The sequence below is a fragment of the Anguilla rostrata genome, chromosome 5 (assembly GCF_018555375.3).
Source record: "Anguilla rostrata isolate EN2019 chromosome 5, ASM1855537v3, whole genome shotgun sequence".
NCBI lineage: Eukaryota > Metazoa > Chordata > Actinopteri > Anguilliformes > Anguillidae > Anguilla > Anguilla rostrata.
The window spans coordinates 52,286,560-52,307,999 of record NC_057937.1 but is presented as its reverse complement, the minus strand read 5'-3'; the positions used below and the strand labels follow the sequence as shown (position 1 = coordinate 52,307,999).

General features: G+C 40.9%; 3 protein-coding genes across 5 annotated transcripts in view; 1 reads left to right on the top strand and 2 right to left on the bottom strand.

Moving 5' to 3' along the window:
* Positions 1–10,544, bottom strand: part of LOC135255643 (D(4) dopamine receptor-like) — a 44,281-nt gene extending 33,737 nt beyond the window's left edge. Inside the window, exons 1-2 of one of the 3 annotated variants that reach the window (XM_064337090.1) lie at positions 10,088–10,544; positions 8,260–8,283 (exon numbers count right to left, since the gene is read on the bottom strand). In XM_064337090.1, the coding sequence (XP_064193160.1) occupies positions 8,260–8,262 (3 nt within the window). In that variant the 5' untranslated portion in view covers positions 8,263–8,283; positions 10,088–10,544. Of the gene's footprint in view, positions 1–8,224; positions 8,285–10,087 lie in introns of those variants that run through there. The other 2 variants (XM_064337092.1, XM_064337091.1) reach the window with 2 other exon arrangements.
* On the top strand, positions 4,095–12,721 carry LOC135255641 (cadherin-related family member 5-like). The gene is made up of 14 exons (XM_064337085.1): positions 4,095–4,300; positions 4,897–5,069; positions 6,068–6,130; positions 6,568–6,657; positions 7,093–7,179; positions 7,264–7,368; positions 7,755–7,940; positions 8,247–8,337; positions 8,516–8,613; positions 8,994–9,200; positions 9,350–9,463; positions 9,576–9,642; positions 11,003–11,175; positions 11,512–12,721. The coding sequence occupies exons 1-14, from the start codon at positions 4,207–4,209 to the stop codon at positions 12,094–12,096; spliced, it is 2,133 nt and encodes a 710-aa protein (XP_064193155.1). The 5' UTR covers positions 4,095–4,206; the 3' UTR covers positions 12,097–12,721.
* Positions 12,722–12,850: 129 nt separating this feature from the next.
* LOC135255642 (cathepsin D-like) lies at positions 12,851–19,627 on the bottom strand. Its single transcript, XM_064337087.1, has 9 exons — positions 19,463–19,627; positions 18,598–18,754; positions 16,522–16,645; positions 16,106–16,224; positions 15,636–15,835; positions 15,380–15,502; positions 14,149–14,293; positions 13,764–13,862; positions 12,851–13,475 (listed from the first exon to the last, which is right to left on the bottom strand). Exons 1-9 carry the CDS (start codon positions 19,522–19,524, stop codon positions 13,314–13,316), a joined length of 1,191 nt encoding a protein of 396 aa, XP_064193157.1. The 5' UTR covers positions 19,525–19,627; the 3' UTR covers positions 12,851–13,313.
* Positions 19,628–21,440: the final 1,813 nt, after the last annotated feature.

The window sequence follows — 21,440 nt, the reverse complement described above, 5'->3', positions numbered from 1 at the left end:
ATACACCCAAACATGCACCTGGTAAGGGTTATACTAATTTCTCTTGATTAATTTAGCTTAGAAGTTGTCTAATAACTGGCTGACATGTTTCTAAGATTCTCATTAGCTTTAAACAGACATCCAGAAATAGCTCTGCAATTTTTCAGTGGCATATTTTTCAAAAGTACTACTATTAAAGACCATTAAGTTTTTATGTTCATTCAAAGCCCTGCTCAGATTTCTGCCTTGACCATCTGTTTGGCAAACCTTGGCCTTTCTGTGGTTTTTCAACCAGTTTCTGCTCATAGATCCGTTCGCATTGATTTTTCAATCACTGTGTGCGTAAACACAGCCATCATAAAACAATAAAATCATATTAATGACACCAACAAAAAGTACAATTCATTGCAATTAATATCAATTAAGGAAACGATCACTGTCAATGCAATAGGTCGTAGCTAGGGAAGGGCAGGCAGGGAGGGCAACCACACAAGTGCGGAAAACCAACAGCAGATAAATATTATGACTTGTACAAATAAGCACGGCAATAAAGGTGTGCGTCGGGCTATCGGGGCATGGGTGACATCACTCTTTGTAATTTCCCTCCGAGGGTCAATAACACCGCAGTACTTAAGCCGAATGTCGGGCTGAGGTGCTGTGCATTCGCTGCAGATTCTCCTGAGCCGAGCCAAGCTTCTGCCGAGCGGGGTGAGTAGTGCCTTTGTTACTCTAAAGTCAGGCTTTTATTTAGAGCAGAGCGCCGAATACTTAAGCTGAATAGAGCTGCTGAGTACCTCGCTGGATCAGACGCCTCCTGTTCTCTGCAGCCGAGGTCTGATTGGCTCAAATCTGGAACTGCTTGTTCATTGTAATGTTTACCAGTCTTACCGAAATGAAGTTGCGGTTTAAAACTTACTCTTTACTGGTAACCAGTTCTTGTGACATTACTGACTTTAAAATGCAGACAACACATTTATTGTAAATTGGTCTGAAGCATAAAAATGACTTTTCTTCTAGGTTTAAATGATGGCTAGTCTTATTAGCTTGGGTCAACTCCTGCTGCTTGTGAGCATTCTCCTCCAGCACACCACAGCACTTCCTGTCTTGGAGAGGTAGGTTTGGGTCCATGCTTGCAGTTGAAAAGGCACAATGCAATGCACATTCTCAACCTCAGTGAATGTACTCTGTTCTGTGTGCTTTCATCTGTTCCTCTTACATTACATTACATTACAGGCATTTAGCAGACGTTCTTATCCAGAGCGACTTACACAACTTTTACATAGCATTTTTACATTGTATCCATTTATACAGCTGGATATATACCGAAGCAATTTCGGTTAAGCACCTTGCTCAAGGGTACAACAGCAGTGTCCTACCCGGGAATCGAACCTGCAACCTTTCGGTTACAAGCCCAGTTCCTTACCCACTGTGCTACACTCCTCTGCGTGCACCACTGGTTCCTTTTCTGGCTCTGAACCTTGTCATATTAGTCCTTCTTGATTTCTCCACTTGTTTGGCTGCAGTATACTGCAAAGTCCTTTTTTTAACCCTGGATAATGTGGGTATCTCTCTTGCTTACTTTTATTTTGTTTTGGCCATCTCTACTCCTTGCCTTTTCTCTCCTGGGGTACCCCAAGGCTCTAGGTTGGGACCACTCTTGTTTCCATGGTGCTCTCAGGGTAATCTCTCTGCCACCCATGGCTTCTCCTTCTCTTCTTTGCACATGATGTATGCCTCTTTTTCCATCCTTGTTGCTTTCATGTGAATTCATAGACCTTCCTAACAACATAATTATCATACTTGCTTACATTTTCTCGTCCAAGATTTTGATTTCACAACTTGATTACCTGAATTACCTTTCAGAACTTGATTATCTGAAGTTTTGTTTCATTGTAAGATGAAGATTGTATGAAGATTTAACATACAATCCCTACATGTTGTAATCCATACGTGTTATAATCTGAAATATAATTTTACCGTAGGAGTCAGGAGGATGTAGAAGGGCTCATGAGGAGAAAGATGAGCCAGATAAATTCTTTGGTTGCAAGGAACTACGTGGAAGACCTCCTAGATGACCGGCCAAGGTTGATATGCCCACCCCAGACAAGTGGTTAACTACATCAGCTCTTATAATCTATGATAACTGTTTTATAATCATTAACACAGACACTGTGCTCGTCTCCTCAGCTTGTCTGACGTATCCAGGCTGCAGGCGAGACAGCTGGGAGACATCGAGTTCTCCAACAGGTACGCTGAGTACCTGCGATCCAAGGCCAAGCTCAGCTCCATCTGTTCCTTCCTGCGTCGGATGCAGCACGTCAAAAAGAGGTAGGGCCAGAGCCACTGGCTCTATCAGACCAGTGTTTCCACCCGACACCATCGCCTCTCACTTAGCCTAGCCCACACCAACCCTCGTTCTACCCTCTACAGCGAAGATAATCCCAAATATAGGAATGCTTAAGGCAACATATTCCCATGTGATATATGAGTGTCTATTAAGCTGTATAATGAACAAACCTTTTTTCCTCTGAACCACTGCAGTAGATCAATGTGAACCAATGTTCTGTAGAAGCTTCAGTGCCAGAGGCAGGATGTTCACAGGCCTCTGCATGCTTATGCATTCTCTCTGCATCCCACCAAAGTGTGTTTTCTCCCCTCGCAGCACACTGGGCGGGGACACCGAGAACGTCAATCAGCTGCTCAAGCAGTACATGTGTCCCATTGGGTACCAGTGGAGCCCTGACTTGTAGTCCAGAGACCGCTGACGACCCCGGAATCAGAGAAACAACCTCCGCTCCCCGTATCAAAAACAGAGACTGACGGCCTCTGTGTGAGCAAATAATAAAGAATAAATACAATCATCTCTCTTCACCTAGTGAAATATCCTATTTGGCTTCTTTATGTTACCTCTCATTCTATTTATGAAGAAATATTGAGGACTTACTGGCAGAAATCATCTATAAAACCAAGTTAAATTTACTAGTACGCAAATGCACTTTATATCATTTGTTTGAAGATATCATTTGAAGATAACAAACTTTTAATAATGAGATGAGATTGAATTACAATGCTGGAGGATGTCCATTTGAATTTTCAGAGCTTCTGTTGTGTTTTGTGTGAAAAGCAGTTTTTTTCTCTCAATTGTGTGTTTTGTAACTTAATATATTAAATAATGTAGTATATATTATGAATTAGTGTCCTTCACTATTGTAATTACAATTGCTTCTGTAATTCTGATGGGAGTGGCACAAGCACATTGTTTTCAGGTGAAAGTCTGAAGGTTTGTTGGTGCGCAAAAAATATATTTTTGTTTGTTTGAATAAAGTGTCTCATTGGACAATACAAGTGTAGGAGTGTTCATGGGGAAATAACGGCATACCTCAGAAATGCATCAAAGTAAGCATTTTAATTAAAACATTTAAAAAATATATAATTGAAAGAAGCCTCATTCAACAATTGGTAAAATATTATTGTACAAAATGTTTATACCATAAGTAGCTCACATAATGCTTCTAGGGTGATTTGTAATGCATAGTTTTTATCTTGGACTGTTACGATACCAGGGATGGTAATGGAGATGGTGTGTGTGTGTGTGTGTGTGTGTGTGTGTGTGGAGGGGGGGGGGGGGTTGTCAATCTGTCCATCAATCTGGGTCTTACTTAAGAACAATACATGAACTCCAAAAAAGACTAAATTCAATACCAAAATATAATTATGGAATCTTAACGAAGGCTATAAATAAAATATGATTTTGGAGTTTAACCTGGAATACATGCTCTCAGATTAGCATTCTAGTATCCCTTTAAATGGATTTGATAAATTGTGCTGACAGTCAGAAGCTTAACATGGTTTCTTTTTTTCATTGCACATATTATCCTTTATACTCATGTGATTATTATAAAATTGCCCATAACGTAACGGAGAGAAAAAAAATTAAGACCCTTCGGTATGTTCTCCCATGACTGCCACACTCTTTATTCTCAGTGGAACATGGGGACCATCACCAGATAAATTCCCTAAAACAGACAGGTTTTTTGCTGTAGTGAAAAACCCAGTCTCCTTGCCAGAAAAACCAGCAAATCTGAAGTGACAAACAGTGGGACTGGAGTCATCTTCAGTGTCAGCCAGACAACAACAACAGTAAGCGCTTTATGTGGAGCAGTACCAGCTGGTACCAAGCACTGTTCATCTTCCACGTTTCAACTGTGTGGAGCTAAAAAGTGGGCCATGGAGCTTAAATCTAAAAACGCTTTTTCTCGCAATGCTATCCTCTACCTTCTGCCGGTCTTCGTCCTTCTCAGAACCTGCGCAGCTCAGCAACGTGAGTATTTCTTAAGCAGATACAGTGGTTGTGATTTGGAAGGACTCGGTGCCCATTTAGGGATGTATTGTATTTTAAACAGAGCTGGTGTTTGTCCAGTGCTACAGTGCTGTTGCTAGTCTGAAAGAGGATGATAAAACTCCCACACTTTGTTAGCATTGCTCTGTAAAGTATACTGTACATGAATAGACTATGTTATAGACCGGTATCAGGCAAATAAATTACATATTTATTTGCATGATAGAGCAGAAAATGGTAGTGCCATAGTTTACTGGCTCGGCAGGGTTAATGGGAGGCCCTCTATGAGAAAAAAAAACTTATTTTATGCCACCGTTGTTTTTTTGTTACAAAATGTCACATTGAAATGCATTGTGTACAATTGTATTTTGACCCAAGAGATTACATTTATAAGAATAATTGGCCCTAAGCACAAGACTCCATTTTGAATGCCTTTCTGCGTTTGCTATGTAGAGACACAACAAGCCCGAGTCCCAGTCTGCCAGATTCCTTGGGATGTAAATAATTGTGCTTCATGACTTTGTCTTGAATGTTATATGTAGCAGTACAGCTTTCTGTTTTTTCTGTACTCCCCACAGTCTGTTCAGTGCCTCCAGACCCAGTAACAATTAAAGAGAACCACACGATTGACATACCTATAATCACGATCAACACTGTTGAGGGCGTGACACTGACTCTGACGGATAATCCCGATAACACGTTTGGACTTCAAGGCACAAGTTTAATGTTGATGAAAATACCGGACTTTGAGGTATGGTAACATGTCCTTGATTTAACTGATCTGTTGAGTGACAGCGCCACTCATATTGGCGTACACTATTCATTTTGTTATGTGTTTAAATATGAATGGAGTATTTGACTGACATTTTGGATTTTTACGGGTTTATTGTGGCATGGCTACGCAATTTCATAAATACACAGTTCTGATATTGAGGTGGGATCACAAATTTTAGATAGTGTTTAACAACATTGTTAAAAAGATTGTTCTCATGTTTCTAATGTCTAAATATTATTTAATGTTGAAGAACAAACCTTTAAAAGGAGAACTGTACTGTCTTCCTTTTCTCTTTCGTAAATGTAAGTAAATGCTACTTTTTTCCACTCATGTTCTGGTCATGACTTGATGTCTATTTGGATTATGTTTTTTGATGTTCAGAATCACAATTTTCACACCCAGTTTATTACTAATGAAACCATAACGAATACCTTATTTGATTTTGTATAAGAAGCAGCTGTGTATAAAATGAGCATGCATATAGCACCTGGCCAAAGCTATATTTGAAGCACTGTTATTTTCCATATTTTTTAGAAATAATTTAAGAAAACATTTTTTGGAAGATCTGTTTCACTTCCATTTCTCAATGGAGGTGTACATGAAAGGAAGTCAATGTAAAACAAAACTCACTCAAGTCTACAGCCATAACTAACCATCAGCACATCTTCTGTCTGACCTCTGGAGAACGGAAACTTACTGGGCCCATTTTTTACCATCACAGTGATTCATCATACACTGGGGGCCATGCTGTTGCACAGAAGCCAATAGGATGGTACTTAACCTGTAGGACATAATTCAACAGCAACACTCATTTTACTACCTCAGATAAATGCGAGGCAAATATAAGATAAGAGCTTTTTTAGTTTTGTTTAAAACAAAATCTACCTGATTGCATACATAAGAAATAAGAAAAATACAGTATATTAAAAAATGCTGTAAATATATTTTTGTTGCATGTTTATATTTATCTTCAGACTCTGAAAAATGAAGGTGATCTCACAGTTCATGTTCAATGTGAAAAAACTGGCTTTCCACCTGTAAGTACAATTCTTACATTCAATTGAATAGAAAATCAAATGGTAAAAAAAACAAGTGATGTGTACATTTTATTCCTCATAGTTTGTGTGTCTGTAACAAACAAACTATGAACAAACTATGTTAATGGATTTGCTTTCATTCATAATTGAACACTGGGAGTCATGAAAAAGTGCCAATGGCAATTCATAACATTAAAATCCTGCCAATACATTATGTTAGCAAAGTCTGGCAAGGTCAACGGCCGAGGAACAGGACAGGAATAGTTACTCTGTGATTAATGGCTGATTGTGTCCATATGGCAAATAGCACCATCTAAGTGATATATTTTTCATTAGAGTATTCATTTTGGCTCCCAGTTTGCTGACGTTGTTTGCATACTGACATTAATTAAGGCATGCTGTAACATTTGTCCAACCCCATTTTCTCCTCATTAAAGACACTCTTGCTAGTGACCATACTGGTTGCAAACGTGAATGATAACCCTCCTGTGTTTGCCCAAAGCCAGTACACGTTGAACGTTGATGAGGTGAGCTTTCCTATGAAGTGCTACTTGTCTTTCTTCATATTTTAAACGCTAAATTAAATGCTGATTGAACCTAGACTATGTCTCAGTACCAGTATTTACTTTACCAAACATGAAAGTTATGATTGAGCTATACCCATAATTTAATGTCCACTGTAACAATGACACATGTAACTGACAAATGTAATACTACTTTGTATCGGCAAGCACTGTCATAGCCTGTTTCTGAAATCAATGGCAGGTGCTATAAATTAATTCATCATTTTCAAAGCCTGACTGAAGACTAACAACAAATATGCTTTCTCTTTTAGTTATATGGATCATTTTTTGTTTATTGACTATTTGTTTGTTTTTGTTGTCTTTATTCAATTTTAGTGTTGTATGAATTCTCCAATGGGAAATTACTGTGGAAAATATTAACACTTCTTTCACATGTAGCTGACACCAGAAGACACCAGTATTGGAAGGATTGAAGCCACAGACCCAGACGCAGGGCCACTCTATTACCACCTTGAGCCGGCAACGGTAAGAAACGCAAACCTGACGCACAAAAGGGACTGTATTTCATGCATACATAAAATGACAGCATTTCTCCACTCATTTTTGCAGGGCGGATATTTCAAAATACAAACTGTGAACAACCCAAATATCCTTGTGGATAAGGTGGCTGATTATGACGACATCCAAAGCCTGACATTGATCTTATATGCTCAGGTACCGTATTTAAGTATGCAACCTCCGTATGAATATGCCCTTGGCTTAAATCCGCTCTACATAATTACCATGGATTATACACCATATGACCAAAAGTTTCTGGATGTCCCTTGGTCTGGGGCTGTTTTTCATGGTTTAAGCAAGGCCCCATGGCTGAATGGAAGCAAATCCTTGCGGCAATGTTCCAACATCTAGTATAAAGCTTTCCCAGAAGAGTGGAGGCTGTGATAGCAACAAAGGGTGGACCAACTCCGTATGATTTGGATAGTGTGGATTCCACATACTTTTGGCCATGTAGGTATTGAGTTTGAATTTCTCATCAGACAGTGGTCTTGTGCACCTGTTCAGATCTCATCTGATGGGTTTTCTTGCCTTCCTTTCTGTAGGACACACCCACCACCACACAGACTGAGGAGCCCTCCTACACAGCCACAACAACCATTACTGTCAATATCCGGGACATCGACAACCGTCCCCCCTGGTTCCAGCCCTGCACGGAGTCAACTGTTGGCACAGCCAAAATCTGCCTCAATTCTGGATACAAGGGAAAGGTCAACTTAACTGAGAAAGAGGTACAGAAGTTCCCAAAGCTGAAAGAATCTGTAATATAGAGAGGCACAGGCAGCCTCATCCCAGCCTTACTTCTTATCCCAATGTCCATGTCTACAAACTCACAAACACTACTCTACTTTTATTAGAGTATTATTAAGAACATTATCAAGAGCGACTTACACAGCTTAAGTTATACACGCTGTTTATTTATACACCTGGGTTTTTAGTACAGTTCAATGTTGTTCAAGGGCACAAAGGTACAATGGCCACCCAAGGTACTGAAAGTTCTGAAAGCAGTACTTACTGCAGTGAGCCTCTCTCTGCAGGATGGGGACTTACCATTGGAACCAGGCCCCCTGTATGCTGAGGATGGGGATAAAGACAGGGATGAACAGATCAGCTATAAGATTGTTAGAGGTAAAAACAAAAACAAAGGTTCTTTCACTTGTGGTCCTGGATGAGTTCTGAATTGCAATTAAAATTTAACAGCAGCTTTCAATGTGACCTTGTGCTGTATAGTCACACACAGGCGAATTGGTTTTAAGGCGGTAATCTATTATTTAATCTTGTGCTGTCTTGTATTTGTCTCTTCCAGGAAACGAAGCTGGAATATTTCATGTTAATGAGAACACTGGAGACGTGACCATGTTAAAAGCTGCAGATGTAGAGGGCCCAATTATCCTAACGGTTTTGGTAGAGATCGTTCTCTTTTCTTTGCTTCACATATGTTGTTAACCAGAGGGAAAAAATACAAAAAAGCTTCAGTTATCTGCAGATGAGGGTGAATGACTAAGGGCTTGGAAATATCTGCATACTAATACAATATTGCACTTCTTTGTGTATCATGTGACTCTTATAAAAAGAAAAGAAAAACCAGGCCTAAATTTCCTTTTCAGTGAAAATTTAGACACACTGAACCAACTTCCACTCCCTCCCCACCTCCAGTTTATAGTTTAGGAGTGTCTATTGAAGTATATACAGTGTTTTCCTACATTTCCCTATGCCTCTGTTTAATATCAGCAGAAATCCTGCTGCTTTTCAGCAATGAAGAATGTTTTGTTTTCACCTGCCAGGCTGCGCAAGTCACCAACAATGACCAGTATGCCATGACTACAGTGACCTTCGAAGTGATGAAGAAGAGTCGGTTCTTCCCGCGGTTCGAGAGGGAGCAGTATGAGGGCTACACTTCTTGCGACTCCGCCCTCGGGAGCATGCTGCTGGCGGACGGGACCTCCAACCGACCCCTCCGGGTCTGGGCCAAAGATGCAGACTACGCTAACGTAAGGGCTCCCGTTTGTGATGGTACTGGTTACTTCCTCGCATGTGAATCATGGCACTAAATCTAACCGTACTAGAGCATGCACCTCATTTTACACTAATGGGACTGTGGAAATCCCTTGGGTTTGAGAATGCTCTGTATAATCTGCAGGGTGTGAATCCTGATGTAAGGTACACATTTGGTAGAAGCAGCGATTTCACCATGACAGCTGAAGGATTTGTTCTTCTGAAGAAACTGCTGCCCCAAGGTATAGTGCCTGCCCAAGTAAGTGGACTTTTCTCTTTATTGAAATGTTGTAAAAAAAAAATGCTCAAAAAATGTTTAATTCAAAAAAGAACAGAAATTTAATCTAAAAAATCATATTATTGCTGTGCAGTTACTAGCAGTGGACGAATCCAGTGGAGAGAGAGCTGTAGCAGAGCTCACGGTCCACGTGTTACCTGGTGAGTGTGTCCCTTATAAGGCGGATAATATATATAATATGCCATTCAGAGTTACTAGGCTCCTAAATTGTATTCTTTCTGCAGCTGGTATAGGTGAATTAAACCGTTATGATCATTTCACCAAATATACATAAATTGCAATTTACCGAAAAACACAGGATTAGAATTGTAACGGAGCGAACCCTCCGTTCCTGCTACGGCACTTTTTTTCGCGTTTTAACGGTATCTGCTTATGGTAGCGGTTGTTTGGTGCGAGTACGCCGCTTTCAGGTAGTGCGCACCGTTTATGTTTGCCGGTTTGTCAACTCAAACACATTCAGTACTGTACATCTGTTCACCACCATACTGCATTGCAAATAACTTAAACATAAACATCTGGTTTCAGACATTAATTTATTTTAGCATACCATGTTCAATAAACTCAATAGTAGGAGTTGCAACTAACCTTGGTTTATTCCGTTTGTTCCATTTTCAAACGGGAATGACGTAATCCGAACGTCACGATTCTGTGCAATTTTATTGGAAGCGCTGGACAAGAAGAATTGGCTATTTTAGACGGGGAGAGACAATAAAGTGCATTCGTAATATTTTCTCATACCCAGTAAGATATGTGAATGTTAGATAAAAAAATAGAAACGGATAATATATGTATAATCATTTCTATATGTAATCATATACTGTATACTGTCATTTCTTCTGAGATAATTGAATATTGTACAGAAATGGTATAGTCCATATGGGTTCCCCTGGGTAAATAAAGGTTAATAATAAATAATAATGAAGTATATAGATAAGTGTAGTGTATACTGTAAGCAGGTCATTTTTTGCTCAGTAGTGGTTGGCAGTAGGTTTGTGTAATTTGTCGAGTGTAATTGAATGAGTACAATTGATGTGCTGATTCTTTTGTATATATATATATATATATACATTTTTCTATAATAGCTGGGGGCACTTTTGTAAATAAAACACCCCACTTGGGTTTGACAAGTTTGAGTCTCACCTCCAAAGTTCAAGAATTAAGGACAGGATTAGAGTTTGATTAACTTCCTATATGAATTGCAAGCATAGCCTTGCTTTCTTCTGTAAATAGTGAATACACTGTATTAATTATCAGCAAATTCTATTGCTCTGCTGCAGCAGGACCCCAATTTCTTGCACAGGCTACCAAGAACACAAATCCCATGTGACTATAAAATTTATCAGTTTCTTAAATCGGATAGATTTTACCTACTTGAAGCTGAACATGGGTCCATTTAAATTAGATTTTTTTTTTTTTTTAAACTCTGTAGCTACTCAAAAGCATAACAGTGGAAGCCTAAACCTTTAATGTGTGACCTCTGACCTTTGTGTACGGGTGCAGAGGGTACTCTTGGGCCAGGGAAGTTCCGGGCAGAGCACATGGCGGCTCTGGGAGCCAGCCTGGCAGCCATGGTGGTGCTCTGCCTCGTCCTCATCTGCCTGCTTGTCTTCCACATAAAGAAGGGGAGCGCTGACTGGCAGAAGCTAACTGATGCCAGCCTCATCTGCAGCTCTGTGAGTTCTCTGTGATGGTGCCATTTATGTGACTTCAGCAAGCCCTTGTGGCGTTTGATTGCATGTGAAATGTGCTTTTGTAAGTTGTTTGGGCTAAAGGTTTGAACAAAATGAACTTTGTAAAATTTTAAATTATAGTTCAGCTCCTCATATTTATTCTCATGCAAACACCTTATAGAGATACAACTCATACCTCTGTAAGGATGACAACCTTTGGGCTTAACGAGATTATATTTATATTTAACCCTATTTTTCTGATGCGCAATAAAACAGCCTGTAGCAAAGTGATGTCCCTCCCCCCTGAGCTGTGTTGAGTGGTTTGCTCCGTGCCTGTAGTTTTCCCAGGGGTCCGGCAGTCCAAAAGATGAGACGCATTACACCAACGATGCATTTCAAAATGAGGGGAACCCCTGCAGCGTGGGGTCCAGAACCCTGGACGATGATGGCAGGGTGGGGTCCAGACTCGCTGAAGAGCCTGACCAGGGGCTCCCTGCTGAGCGAGAGCACAGGGCCAGAGAGACACCCCCCACCAAAGACACGCTTCCTCCTCCCCCGCCTCCTCCCCCCTCTGCCCCGTACCCCGATGCCTCGCCCACCACCGGCAGCCCTGCTGTGTCCGACAGGTCAGCGCGCCCCATCCTCGCCAAGGAGAGGAAGAGCGAGGAGGGGAGCAAGTCTGTCTGGTTCAAGGAGGACCTCGACCCCAGCGCTAAGGAGGAGATCCTGATCACCCCTGATGGTGAGGAAGAAGATGAAGGAGATGAAATCTCACCCCTCGCCTCGCCCCTCCCCTCCCCAAAGGTGTTTTTCGCCGATGCCAGAACGGGCGACAATGCGGCAGTGCGATTCCAGGACCGCGGGAGAAACAGTGACCCGGAGCCACAATCCGGGGCCAAAGAAGGAAAGAGAGAATACCTATAAGGCCAAGCAGTAAAGGGTTCTGGAGAAAAACACCTCATCAAAACTACCAAGTCGCAATAGAAGCATTTTATAGCACACCTGACGCCACTGTGACATTTTAGTGTTTCTATCTCTCAAAATGAGCATTATGGTTTCATACTTCATGATTTTGCATTTAGGAAATTCCATCCGCATTTTCAGTTATAATTATAATGACAAAATGCAGAGTTTACCTGCCAGTACCCGAAACTACCACAACATACTTTTTGGTCGATCAGTAACCTGTATCTAATTAGTACGTTACTCATAGAAAATATTGAAATGTACATTACTAACACAAGAAGGAAATGATGTAACTACACACCTGCTTATACATGCTATTAGATTAGAACACATTTGTAAAAGGGATGTTAGGTCAGTGCATTGCTAAGTACACATTAAGTAACATGAGCTCAACCTTTGTAAATAATGGTGTTTTATTTGTACTGATATAGCTGCAAGTAACTTCTCATATTTACACACGAGTAAAGGAGTGAATTATAGCGCTTACCTTGTTTTTTTATACCTGTATACATTCTGGATGTAAAAGTGAAATATTGAACTTTTCAAAACAGAATAATAAAAAAGTTCTGATTTAAGAAATCAATGAGTGTCTGTCCCATCATTGATTTTAAATAAATTCTTGCATCCCGTATCCAAAGAACCCTGCAGGCTACGTGGCAACCTTAGAATCACAATGAAGTTTTTACTTAAACAAGAGACTGACACACACTGGTACCTAAACAAATGAATAGCCTTTAATATGATCTGATCATATAACAAGTTTTTAAAATATATTTTTAGTATTTATCTCAAAGTACATAGTCAGTAATGAAGGTAAAATTTCTCCAATGACCTCTGAAATTATTACTTTGTAAAATTATTAAAGTACACATACCTTTTCAGGAGAAGATAAAAGAACAAAATATAAATACAGACCACAGAAATGTGCTAAAAATCCAATCTATGTACAGAAACAATCAGAATACTTCTTCACTAGGAGGCATTCATATCGAAAAATCTGATCACTTCACGTTATTTAAAAATGTTCTTTAGGGACACAGAAGTACAGTGCATTAAACCTCTACAGATTCTTAGTACTACCAATATTTCAGAGCAACTGATATACTGTAGTTGTTCCATTTCTTAATTTTTCCTCCCCCTCTGGGCCAGTGCGTCACGGTCCCCCGCTGTGGTACCTACTTGGCCTTGGCAAAGCCCACCCGGTTGTTGTCACGGTCGAACACGGTGTAGTACTGCCCGATAAACACATCTCCCAGAATCCACAGGGGCCCAGCAGGCGCGGGCACATCCAGCCCCATGAATCCGCTCAGACAGATGCTCTTGCCCCCCTGGTTCTCCTGGCGGACAGATATGACATCTGAGTAAGAAGCAGGGCTCACACATTGGGTTCACTCTGTCCATTCTGGGGTTTAATTTACTTAACTGTGCAAAATCGTATCAAGTTAAAAGAGTGATGGATCGTGGTGTGCTTTTAGAGCACCGTAGCTGTGCTACAGGGAGACATGCAGTTTCTGGATAAGGCATGTTATGACACCTCCTGAAACATAAGTGGAATAACTATGTACTGTAAACATTCACAATTCTGGATACATGATAAGCCTGCCTATGTCTAACATGTGGCTCACCTTCATAATGTACTGCTCCCCAGTCAGAGTGTAGGCCCTTCCCCCCAAGGTGAAGGTGATGGTGGGGAGGGACGCCACTTTGTTACAGTCCACCATGTACTGAAACACAGCCAGAGATGTCACAATGGATGTCACTGCCCGCAGTACAGAGCAAGCAGTGACATGAAAATGCATCACAACGAGATATGACTGCTCTTAGGATGCCTGATGACAAGGCAATGACCACTTCAACATTGCTCAGCAAAGGTTAGCTTACTTAGAGTGATGAATAGCTCTCTGGAGTGTATTTCTGCTTTATTGCATGAATTATATTTATCATAAGTTTATTTCTATTATTTACTACTACATTATTTGTAAATGTGTGGAATGGGGGGGGGTCCCGTACCTCTCCCTGGATGAGGGGCACGGCCCCGATGGCCTTCTGCAGGGCTTTGATCTCGGCAGACGGCCCAGTGATGAGGGATGTGCCGGTGTCCACGATGGCCTCGCAGCCGTTCATGCACAGGGCCAGCTGGCCCCCCAAGCTCACCCTGCCAATCCACAGCGCACACGATCCATTACACCCCCCTGCTGAACATAACTCAGCGTACTGCTGCTCTGAGCACTTATTACGGGTTCACTAATACTCCCTATGCAACACGGGGAGAGCTATATCCATATCACGCTATGGCACTTAACGTTGTGTTGCAGGTTTTCATATCGATTACTACTACCGGTTATAAACTGATGACTTGCATTGCCTATACTCGCTGCCTGAACCTTTATCTATGCACTTCTGTAAGCCACTCTGGATGAATGCCTAAATGCTAAAATCCTAAATGTAATGCAACATGCATAACCCTATCATACACACATTTCCCCTTTGCAACTTTGGCATCATCACTTGATGTGAGTACACCGCTTTGTGCATCCAACTGCCTAATGTGCCTGAGCGCAATCGCACATTTACTGGCAATACAGCCAACAGACCTGCACTTCTGCACCCTGCCATTGCTTTTATAGTATCGGGTATCTAAAACACTGTTAGACTGCTGGGCTGCTCCACAATCTACAGTGCAAATGTCAGCCGAGTGCTTGGTCGGTTTTGGAGGAAAGCATTGGAGTTCAGGTTAGACGCGGGAAGACAACAAGCCTCTTGTGCCAGAGCTACTTTCCTCTGTTCAGGCCTCCTTACTGCAAGACTAAAGGCATCTGGCTGGCCCTTCAGCAGCAAGGAACGTTCTGAACCCTGAAATCTCCAGTTAGACTTCATCATTCCACTTCTGAAACTCCATCTCAGGGAGAAATCGATAGAGCACTAACGGGGTCTACTGGGTGTTTTGGATGAATGGCACAATCGCGGCGGCTATTCCCAGACGCAGCCCTAATTGCGCAAACAAAAATCACGAGACTGCAATTTAAAACGCTCTCATCTCCCCCTCGGGACCGGTGCTGTTCAGCCCCGGGTGAGCCCCAGGCATCGGCTGTCTGCTACTGAACTTCCATCCAGAGTCCAGTGCCCAAAACCACTGCTGCATTTTCAGGCCCACCGCTGAGTCACTGAGTCAATGAGTCACTGAAGCCCTGAATCCCTGAATCCCTGAGTCAAGAGTCACTGATGCATACTGAAGACTCACTTGTCCATGTGTATCTGCCAGTAGGCCTGCCTGCTGATGCTCAGGTAGTGGAAATCTCCGCTGTAGTACGTGGGGTCGGTCCCTCCCAGAATGAGCTCCCCTCCAGGCTGTGTGTCTGGGTTCCTGTCACACAAAAATGCAGCCCCATTTTGCAACAATGTGAAAATTTTAACCCCCGATTGCCATTGACAGCAACTTACTCAAATATACCTTGTTTACCTTCAGCTGGTAGGTCACAGGCCAGCACATCACTTACCTGTTCAGGTAGAAGGAGAAGACATTCTTCTCCACCTTCTTTTGCTGCATGATGTTGTCAAAGACAGGTGCCACCCCATCCACTGAGATTCGGGGGTAGGCCATTCCCAGGATGCCGTCGAACTTCGCAGCGATGAAGACCACGCCCGGCTGCTTGACAGCCTCGCCAAACACTTGCGCATCCACAGACAAATCTCCTATCTGAGACGGGAGAGATAGAGGCACGTTTCTGATTAAAATCATCCATTAATCTTCAATGACATTGTAAGGATGAACATAAGTGACGGTCAATTCCCTGCTCCTGTCTGACTCAATGAGTCACTGTAAGAATAGAAGGTTTCTATGGTCTTGCTGCTTGTGGGATTTTGTTTTGAATTGGTTTAGATTAACTTGGCTTTCCAATCTATGGAAAAACAAAAAATTGTCGGCTGTATCACTCAGGAATCCCGAAGAGAGTTCTCACAGATGTACCTTACATATGTCCTGGCTAAGATAGCCAGACAGGCTGCCAGATCCATACTGAATGGAGAAAGCTGTGCCATTCTTCACATACGTGCTGGACTTGGCAGAATTGTATTTATGGTGCAGCACTGCAAGACAGAAACGAGATTTAAAAACCCACAATAATCAGGTAATTTCCAATGTTTATGAACTAATGCACATTTAAAACTTTTCTCTTGCCATTTTAAGTGATAATCAAGTTAGCAATAATGTCACAATTAGTTACCTCTGCAGCATTCATTCTCGAATAAAGTTCAGAGGGCTAAACTGAGCATGGACTGTTTTGAAATGGCATTGATGTGATACAATCCGCATGTTTAGTCAAGTGCACATAGGGAGTGTAATTAATGTAGTGCAGTTGCTCAGCACAGTCAGGTGGGACTTACTGCAGGCAATGTCAGTCAGAGAGCAGTGGACAGAGGGGACCCACAGGTTGGACGATCCCGTATCGAACACCACTGTGAAAGTCTGGACAGGAGTGCCCAGTCCGATCTCCCCGTAATACTGAGCCTATGGGAAAACGCACATTACCCCAAAAGTCAGCACCAATTCTGCCATTAGGAACATACATTACCCCAAGCACAGTATCAGCCCTTCCTACAGGAACACACATTACCCCAAACACAACATCAGCCCTTCCTATAGGAAGACACATTATCCCCAAACAAAGACCTCAATTCTGCCTCCACCACAATTCCTTCAGGAACATCCATAGCAAAGAACTTAGCCTCACTTGTTTGACTCATCATAACCTTAAGGTACTATGAGCCAGTTCAGGTTGACACAGATACGAGTCTGCTCAAGTTCCAGAGATGTGTTTTGCTAATAAACCAATGCTTCATCATTTGCTTTGTCTAATGAATCATGATCTAATGAAGGTAGACCTCCAATTGCATGGAGTGATGGAAGCACACATCACATACTATGAAGTCTACAAGCACTACCATTCTTATCCAAAGTGGTGTTTTGTTTCAGTCCAGTGGACCATAGACTGGACGCCTCGTATTCATGACTGTAAAAATAAACCCTTAATTCTCCTGAGCTCTTCCTTTCAGTCTCACACACTGGATCTGGCCTGTAATAAAACTATGCTGAAACTGCCTGAAAAGACCAGAGATTAAAATTTTATTTTTCAGTTACAGACTGGTCAAAAGCAAGCCTTGATTCTCAAGTAGTGTGACTCAGCGGTCACGTCCAATTGCTCACAAATTTTTCAAGGAGTGCGAAGAAGAAGAAGAAGAAGAAGAAGAAATAATAAAAAACATGTCATACTTCCAGTCATGAGCACTAAGCTTTCTTATCCTTGTTTACTGTGCTCCTTCTCCCTGCTAATCTTCCCGCCGTTCCCAGAAGTGATCTTTATCTTGTTAAAGCACAGTCTGCTTCAGGGAAACAGGATTTGTGATCTCCCTGTGTCAGACTTCCATTGTGATACATTATATATGAAAGTAGGGCACCATGTCAGTGGCATGCTCTGTTAACCAGAATTACAAAAGACAAAAATGTCCCATTGCCGTAATATATGCTTAATTAATGTATGGTGGTTCTTGTTGTTATTATTGTTTTTTGTCATTGTTTGAATTGCACAGAATATACATTTGTAGACCCCAGATGGGAAATGTGCATTATCATAAACTTCAGACATACAGTATAGACAGTAACAACTATACAAAATTACAAAATAAAATTTTAAAAGTCACTACTGCAGACTGAGAGAAAGAAGAAAAGAAATCACAATCAGGTCAAAAAAGTGACTAGCAAACCCTGACAGAAATTCTCTAATAAGCCTCTTGAAAATCGTTTTTTTAATGTTTTTATTTTATTTTTTTAATACAGAGGACACAACCTCGGTGTCCTCAATTTTGGTTACGGATCTGCGTCAGGTGGTTGGAATAAAGTGGCTTACAGAATGGGCATTTGGTGAGTCACCTGTCACATGACAAACCCCTGTTCTGTTCTGGGGCTCTTTGCACAAACACAAAGATTGGATCACACGTCTTTCAGGCCAAAAAAACAAGCTAAGTCAGGGCAAGAGAGGATCTTCTGCTGATGACTACAAGCGTCATTGAAACACAATTTGCAGCATCAGGTGGATTAAAAGCTAATCTGTACTAAGCTTTTGTTGTTTACTTCTGAGTATGCCTTAAAAAACCTCATCAATTTAACAGACCAGAACTATTGCCCAGAACTATTTACCTATCAAATAAGATGAATTGTGGATAAAAAGGATGGATAGCTGTCATTCTTAGAGAGGGTAACACTCTTGAAACCAGGACAGATATGCAAACAAGAAGTGCTAGAATCTATATGGTCAGCACAGCCGAACTGTGGTCAAAAACATATTTAACTACTCTGTCAAAATATCCAGCATGCACAAGTGCACAAATTTTCTGGAAGAGGGCACTGCACAGGCTGCGAGCCATGCTCAGGGTGGGGGCATTGGGACCCAGGGGAGTTCTCACATCAAGGTAGTTCTTCAGGGTCTCTGGAGTAGGGGCGTTGCTGGATGGGAACCCCAGGTTGTACTTCAGGGCCTCATCTCCCATCAGCAGGTCCTCCGCGCTCCCTCCTGAGTCTGTCAGGGCTCGTCGGATGGAGCGGAACTTCTTCAGAGGAATTCTACACACAGACAGACAGTTTCTATTTACTATGTGATCATTTCACAGCATTTCCCTTACACTCTACTTCTAGGAAAGCTATATCTGCCCTTGAATCAGTGAGATGAGACACCCAATTATCTTAAACACAGCTTATGTCTTATACAAAGTTAAACATAAAAGAATCCCAAATGCATCACAGAAAATCTGATCTGTATTTACATGCCATGCATAGTGGAATGAAAGACCATGCTATTAAAAGCTTTATTAAACACACGCAGTACATACAGAATTATTGACAACAATTACCTTGAGGTACGTACAATGTAATGCAAAACATTTTCTTTAAATTAAGCTACATTGAGCAAAAACCAATACAGGCACATCTATCAGCAAGAACTTTTGTTAATATAGCAATGTGTTTAAAAATGCAAGTCATTATTCCAGTTAACCTGTTTTTATGATAAATGATCTAAAACAGTAACATTAAGTTTGAAAGGTTGACATTTGTAAAGGCCAGCTATCTAGCTTTCATAATTAATGATGACGCTCCTATAGGGAACTCTGAAACGAATAAATAGGTTTGCTTGTAAGGTTCATGTTTAAACGCGAATCGAATAATGTAATCAGTCACATAGTAATTAGAATGTTTAGTAAAATTGTATGAGAACTATCCTGCGTCACAACAATTCCGAAGCTATCCAACTGACCATCCAGCAAAATTACTTACCGAACAAGAGCATGGGATGTCCATGCAAGGACAACAAAGTAGTACATTAACAGCAACTTCATTTTTGTATTTTTATTCAGTCGTGGCTTCAGAGCATTTCCCTCTTCGTTTAGGCTGATAGCGGTCCACGGCGGGTCTCATTTACATTGTGCTCTGATCTCAGTCAGCTGATTGCGGCTAATGCTCAATCACGTGATGCCCAAAGCGAGCCAATGGAAATGTCACGACTTACTATTTTTATACGCTTTTTCGTTTTCTTTTTCAGATGTTTTACAGTTTTACAAAATTTAGGATAGACTATTTCTAAGGCTGTGTCACGTCTGAGCCCGAGTCCGGAGTTTACAGAACTTATACTGTATTTAAAAATGGTGAAAATGAGCCCGAGATGGCTGCGTGGCGCGTTGCTAAGTAACCTGCTCAGAATCTGTAGGGTCCGAAATCGTCTCTTTTCACTCTGTAGCGCTGTATGTAGAGTTTGATAGTTAGTGTGAAGGCAGGGAGGGAATGAGTGAGCCATTCCGAACACAGCCAAAATGTAATGTATGTGCGCATAGGTGTAAAACAACCCTCTCTATTCATTATTCAGTAGCTAGTGGGAATTCTGCTGCCAGACCAGGTAGGCTACTGGCCCCATACAAAGTAGTAATTTTGAGGAATCAGAAAAGTATTTATTTATTTATTTCATTTCTTTATTTATTTATTTATTAATGGTCAAATAGCCAATAATTCATCACCAATAATTCTGGGCCACTAGTTGAAATTCAAACACTACACACCAAATCTGTGTGGTGTCATGCCTCTTTTATAGGCAGTAATATTTAAATTAGTGCAGCTATACACCTACATTTAAAGTATTGTCACAGCAGATAGATTATTGAGTGAGTTATTTTTACTGAACTGTCCACACTACCTCTTCACTATGGCTAAATATTTATTCCAATGTCTTCTTAATCCACAAGTGCTTTTCAAATCCCTTAAATAGAATGCAGTTTAGTCATTTTCATAAGTATCATTTTTGAAAATCCCGACATATCAATTCCATATTTGTGTTTAAATGTCCATAAATCATTATTCAGTGGATTCCAGCCTTTTCTTGGATTTCCTGGGATTAGTGGAAAATTCATTTTTTTCCCCCTGAGAAATATTTTTCTGGAAATTTTTGGTTGTGTGACAAAGCAACCTGATTTTAATCTTCTACACAAAGATTCTGAATGATTGACTGTACATGCATCAGTTGGAGAGGAGCAGACATGCATGTTCTGATTGCAGGTCCACAATACACCAGAGGAGTTGCTCTTGCACAACGAGGTTTGGTTAAGTCCTCATTCTGTGATTCTTTGGGCAGTTGTCTTTTGCTCATGTAATTTAATACAGAATACAGTTATCTTAATCATGTAATTGAATGCAGAATAAGGTTTGCTTAATCATGTAATGAAATACCAAATACAGTTCTCTTAATCATGTGAATACAGAATGCAGCTCTCATAATCGTGATTTTTCAGTATCTATACTGAAAGCAGACCTATATTGCAAGCGAAAAGCAACAACACCTGTATATTATTTTATCGCCTGGAATTTTGATATATGATCAACAGAGGGAGCCATTTTCCTCCTCAAATGGTTCCTCATATATTGTGTCTGTGGTGGAGTTTTTAAAAGAAAGAATTTAACTTGAAATTAAACTGCTCTTCATTTCATCCTAATAATGGGCAATGGACTGAATGCTCATAAAGAACTAGTAGTAAACTGTACTAATTACACTTCTTGAACATCTGACACTGTAGTAGTCCAACCGACATTGAAAGCTGTGCTTTATAGTTACACTAACATTGCATCCTGAATATTATGGATGATGTATTTTAGGTACAACAATAAGATAATGATGCTATTTGGTGTTATAGTTCTGTGCTACAATACCTGTACACTGTGAAATATATTAGTTTGTGGAAAGTGCATGGGGGAAACATCCTAGTTTAAT

Excerpts from the sequence above, each read along its gene's own strand:
- LOC135255642 (XM_064337087.1), bottom strand. The coding sequence starts at position 19,524 with ATGAAGTTGCTGTTAATGTACTACTTTGTTGTCCTTGCATGGACATCC. Across the intron at positions 16,225-16,521 it reads TCTGACTGACATTGCCTGCA|TGCTGCACCATAAATACAAT; the intron begins GTAAGTCCCACC and ends TCTGTCTTGCAG. Across the intron at positions 14,294-15,379 it reads TGGCAGATACACATGGACAA|GGTGAGCTTGGGGGGCCAGC; the intron begins GTGAGTCTTCAG and ends GTGGATTGGCAG.
- LOC135255641 (XM_064337085.1), top strand. The coding sequence starts at position 4,207 with ATGGAGCTTAAATCTAAAAACGCTTTTTCTCGCAATGCTATCCTCTAC. Across the intron at positions 6,658-7,092 it reads ACACGTTGAACGTTGATGAG|CTGACACCAGAAGACACCAG; the intron begins GTGAGCTTTCCT and ends TTTCACATGTAG. Across the intron at positions 11,176-11,511 it reads CCAGCCTCATCTGCAGCTCT|TTTTCCCAGGGGTCCGGCAG; the intron begins GTGAGTTCTCTG and ends CCGTGCCTGTAG.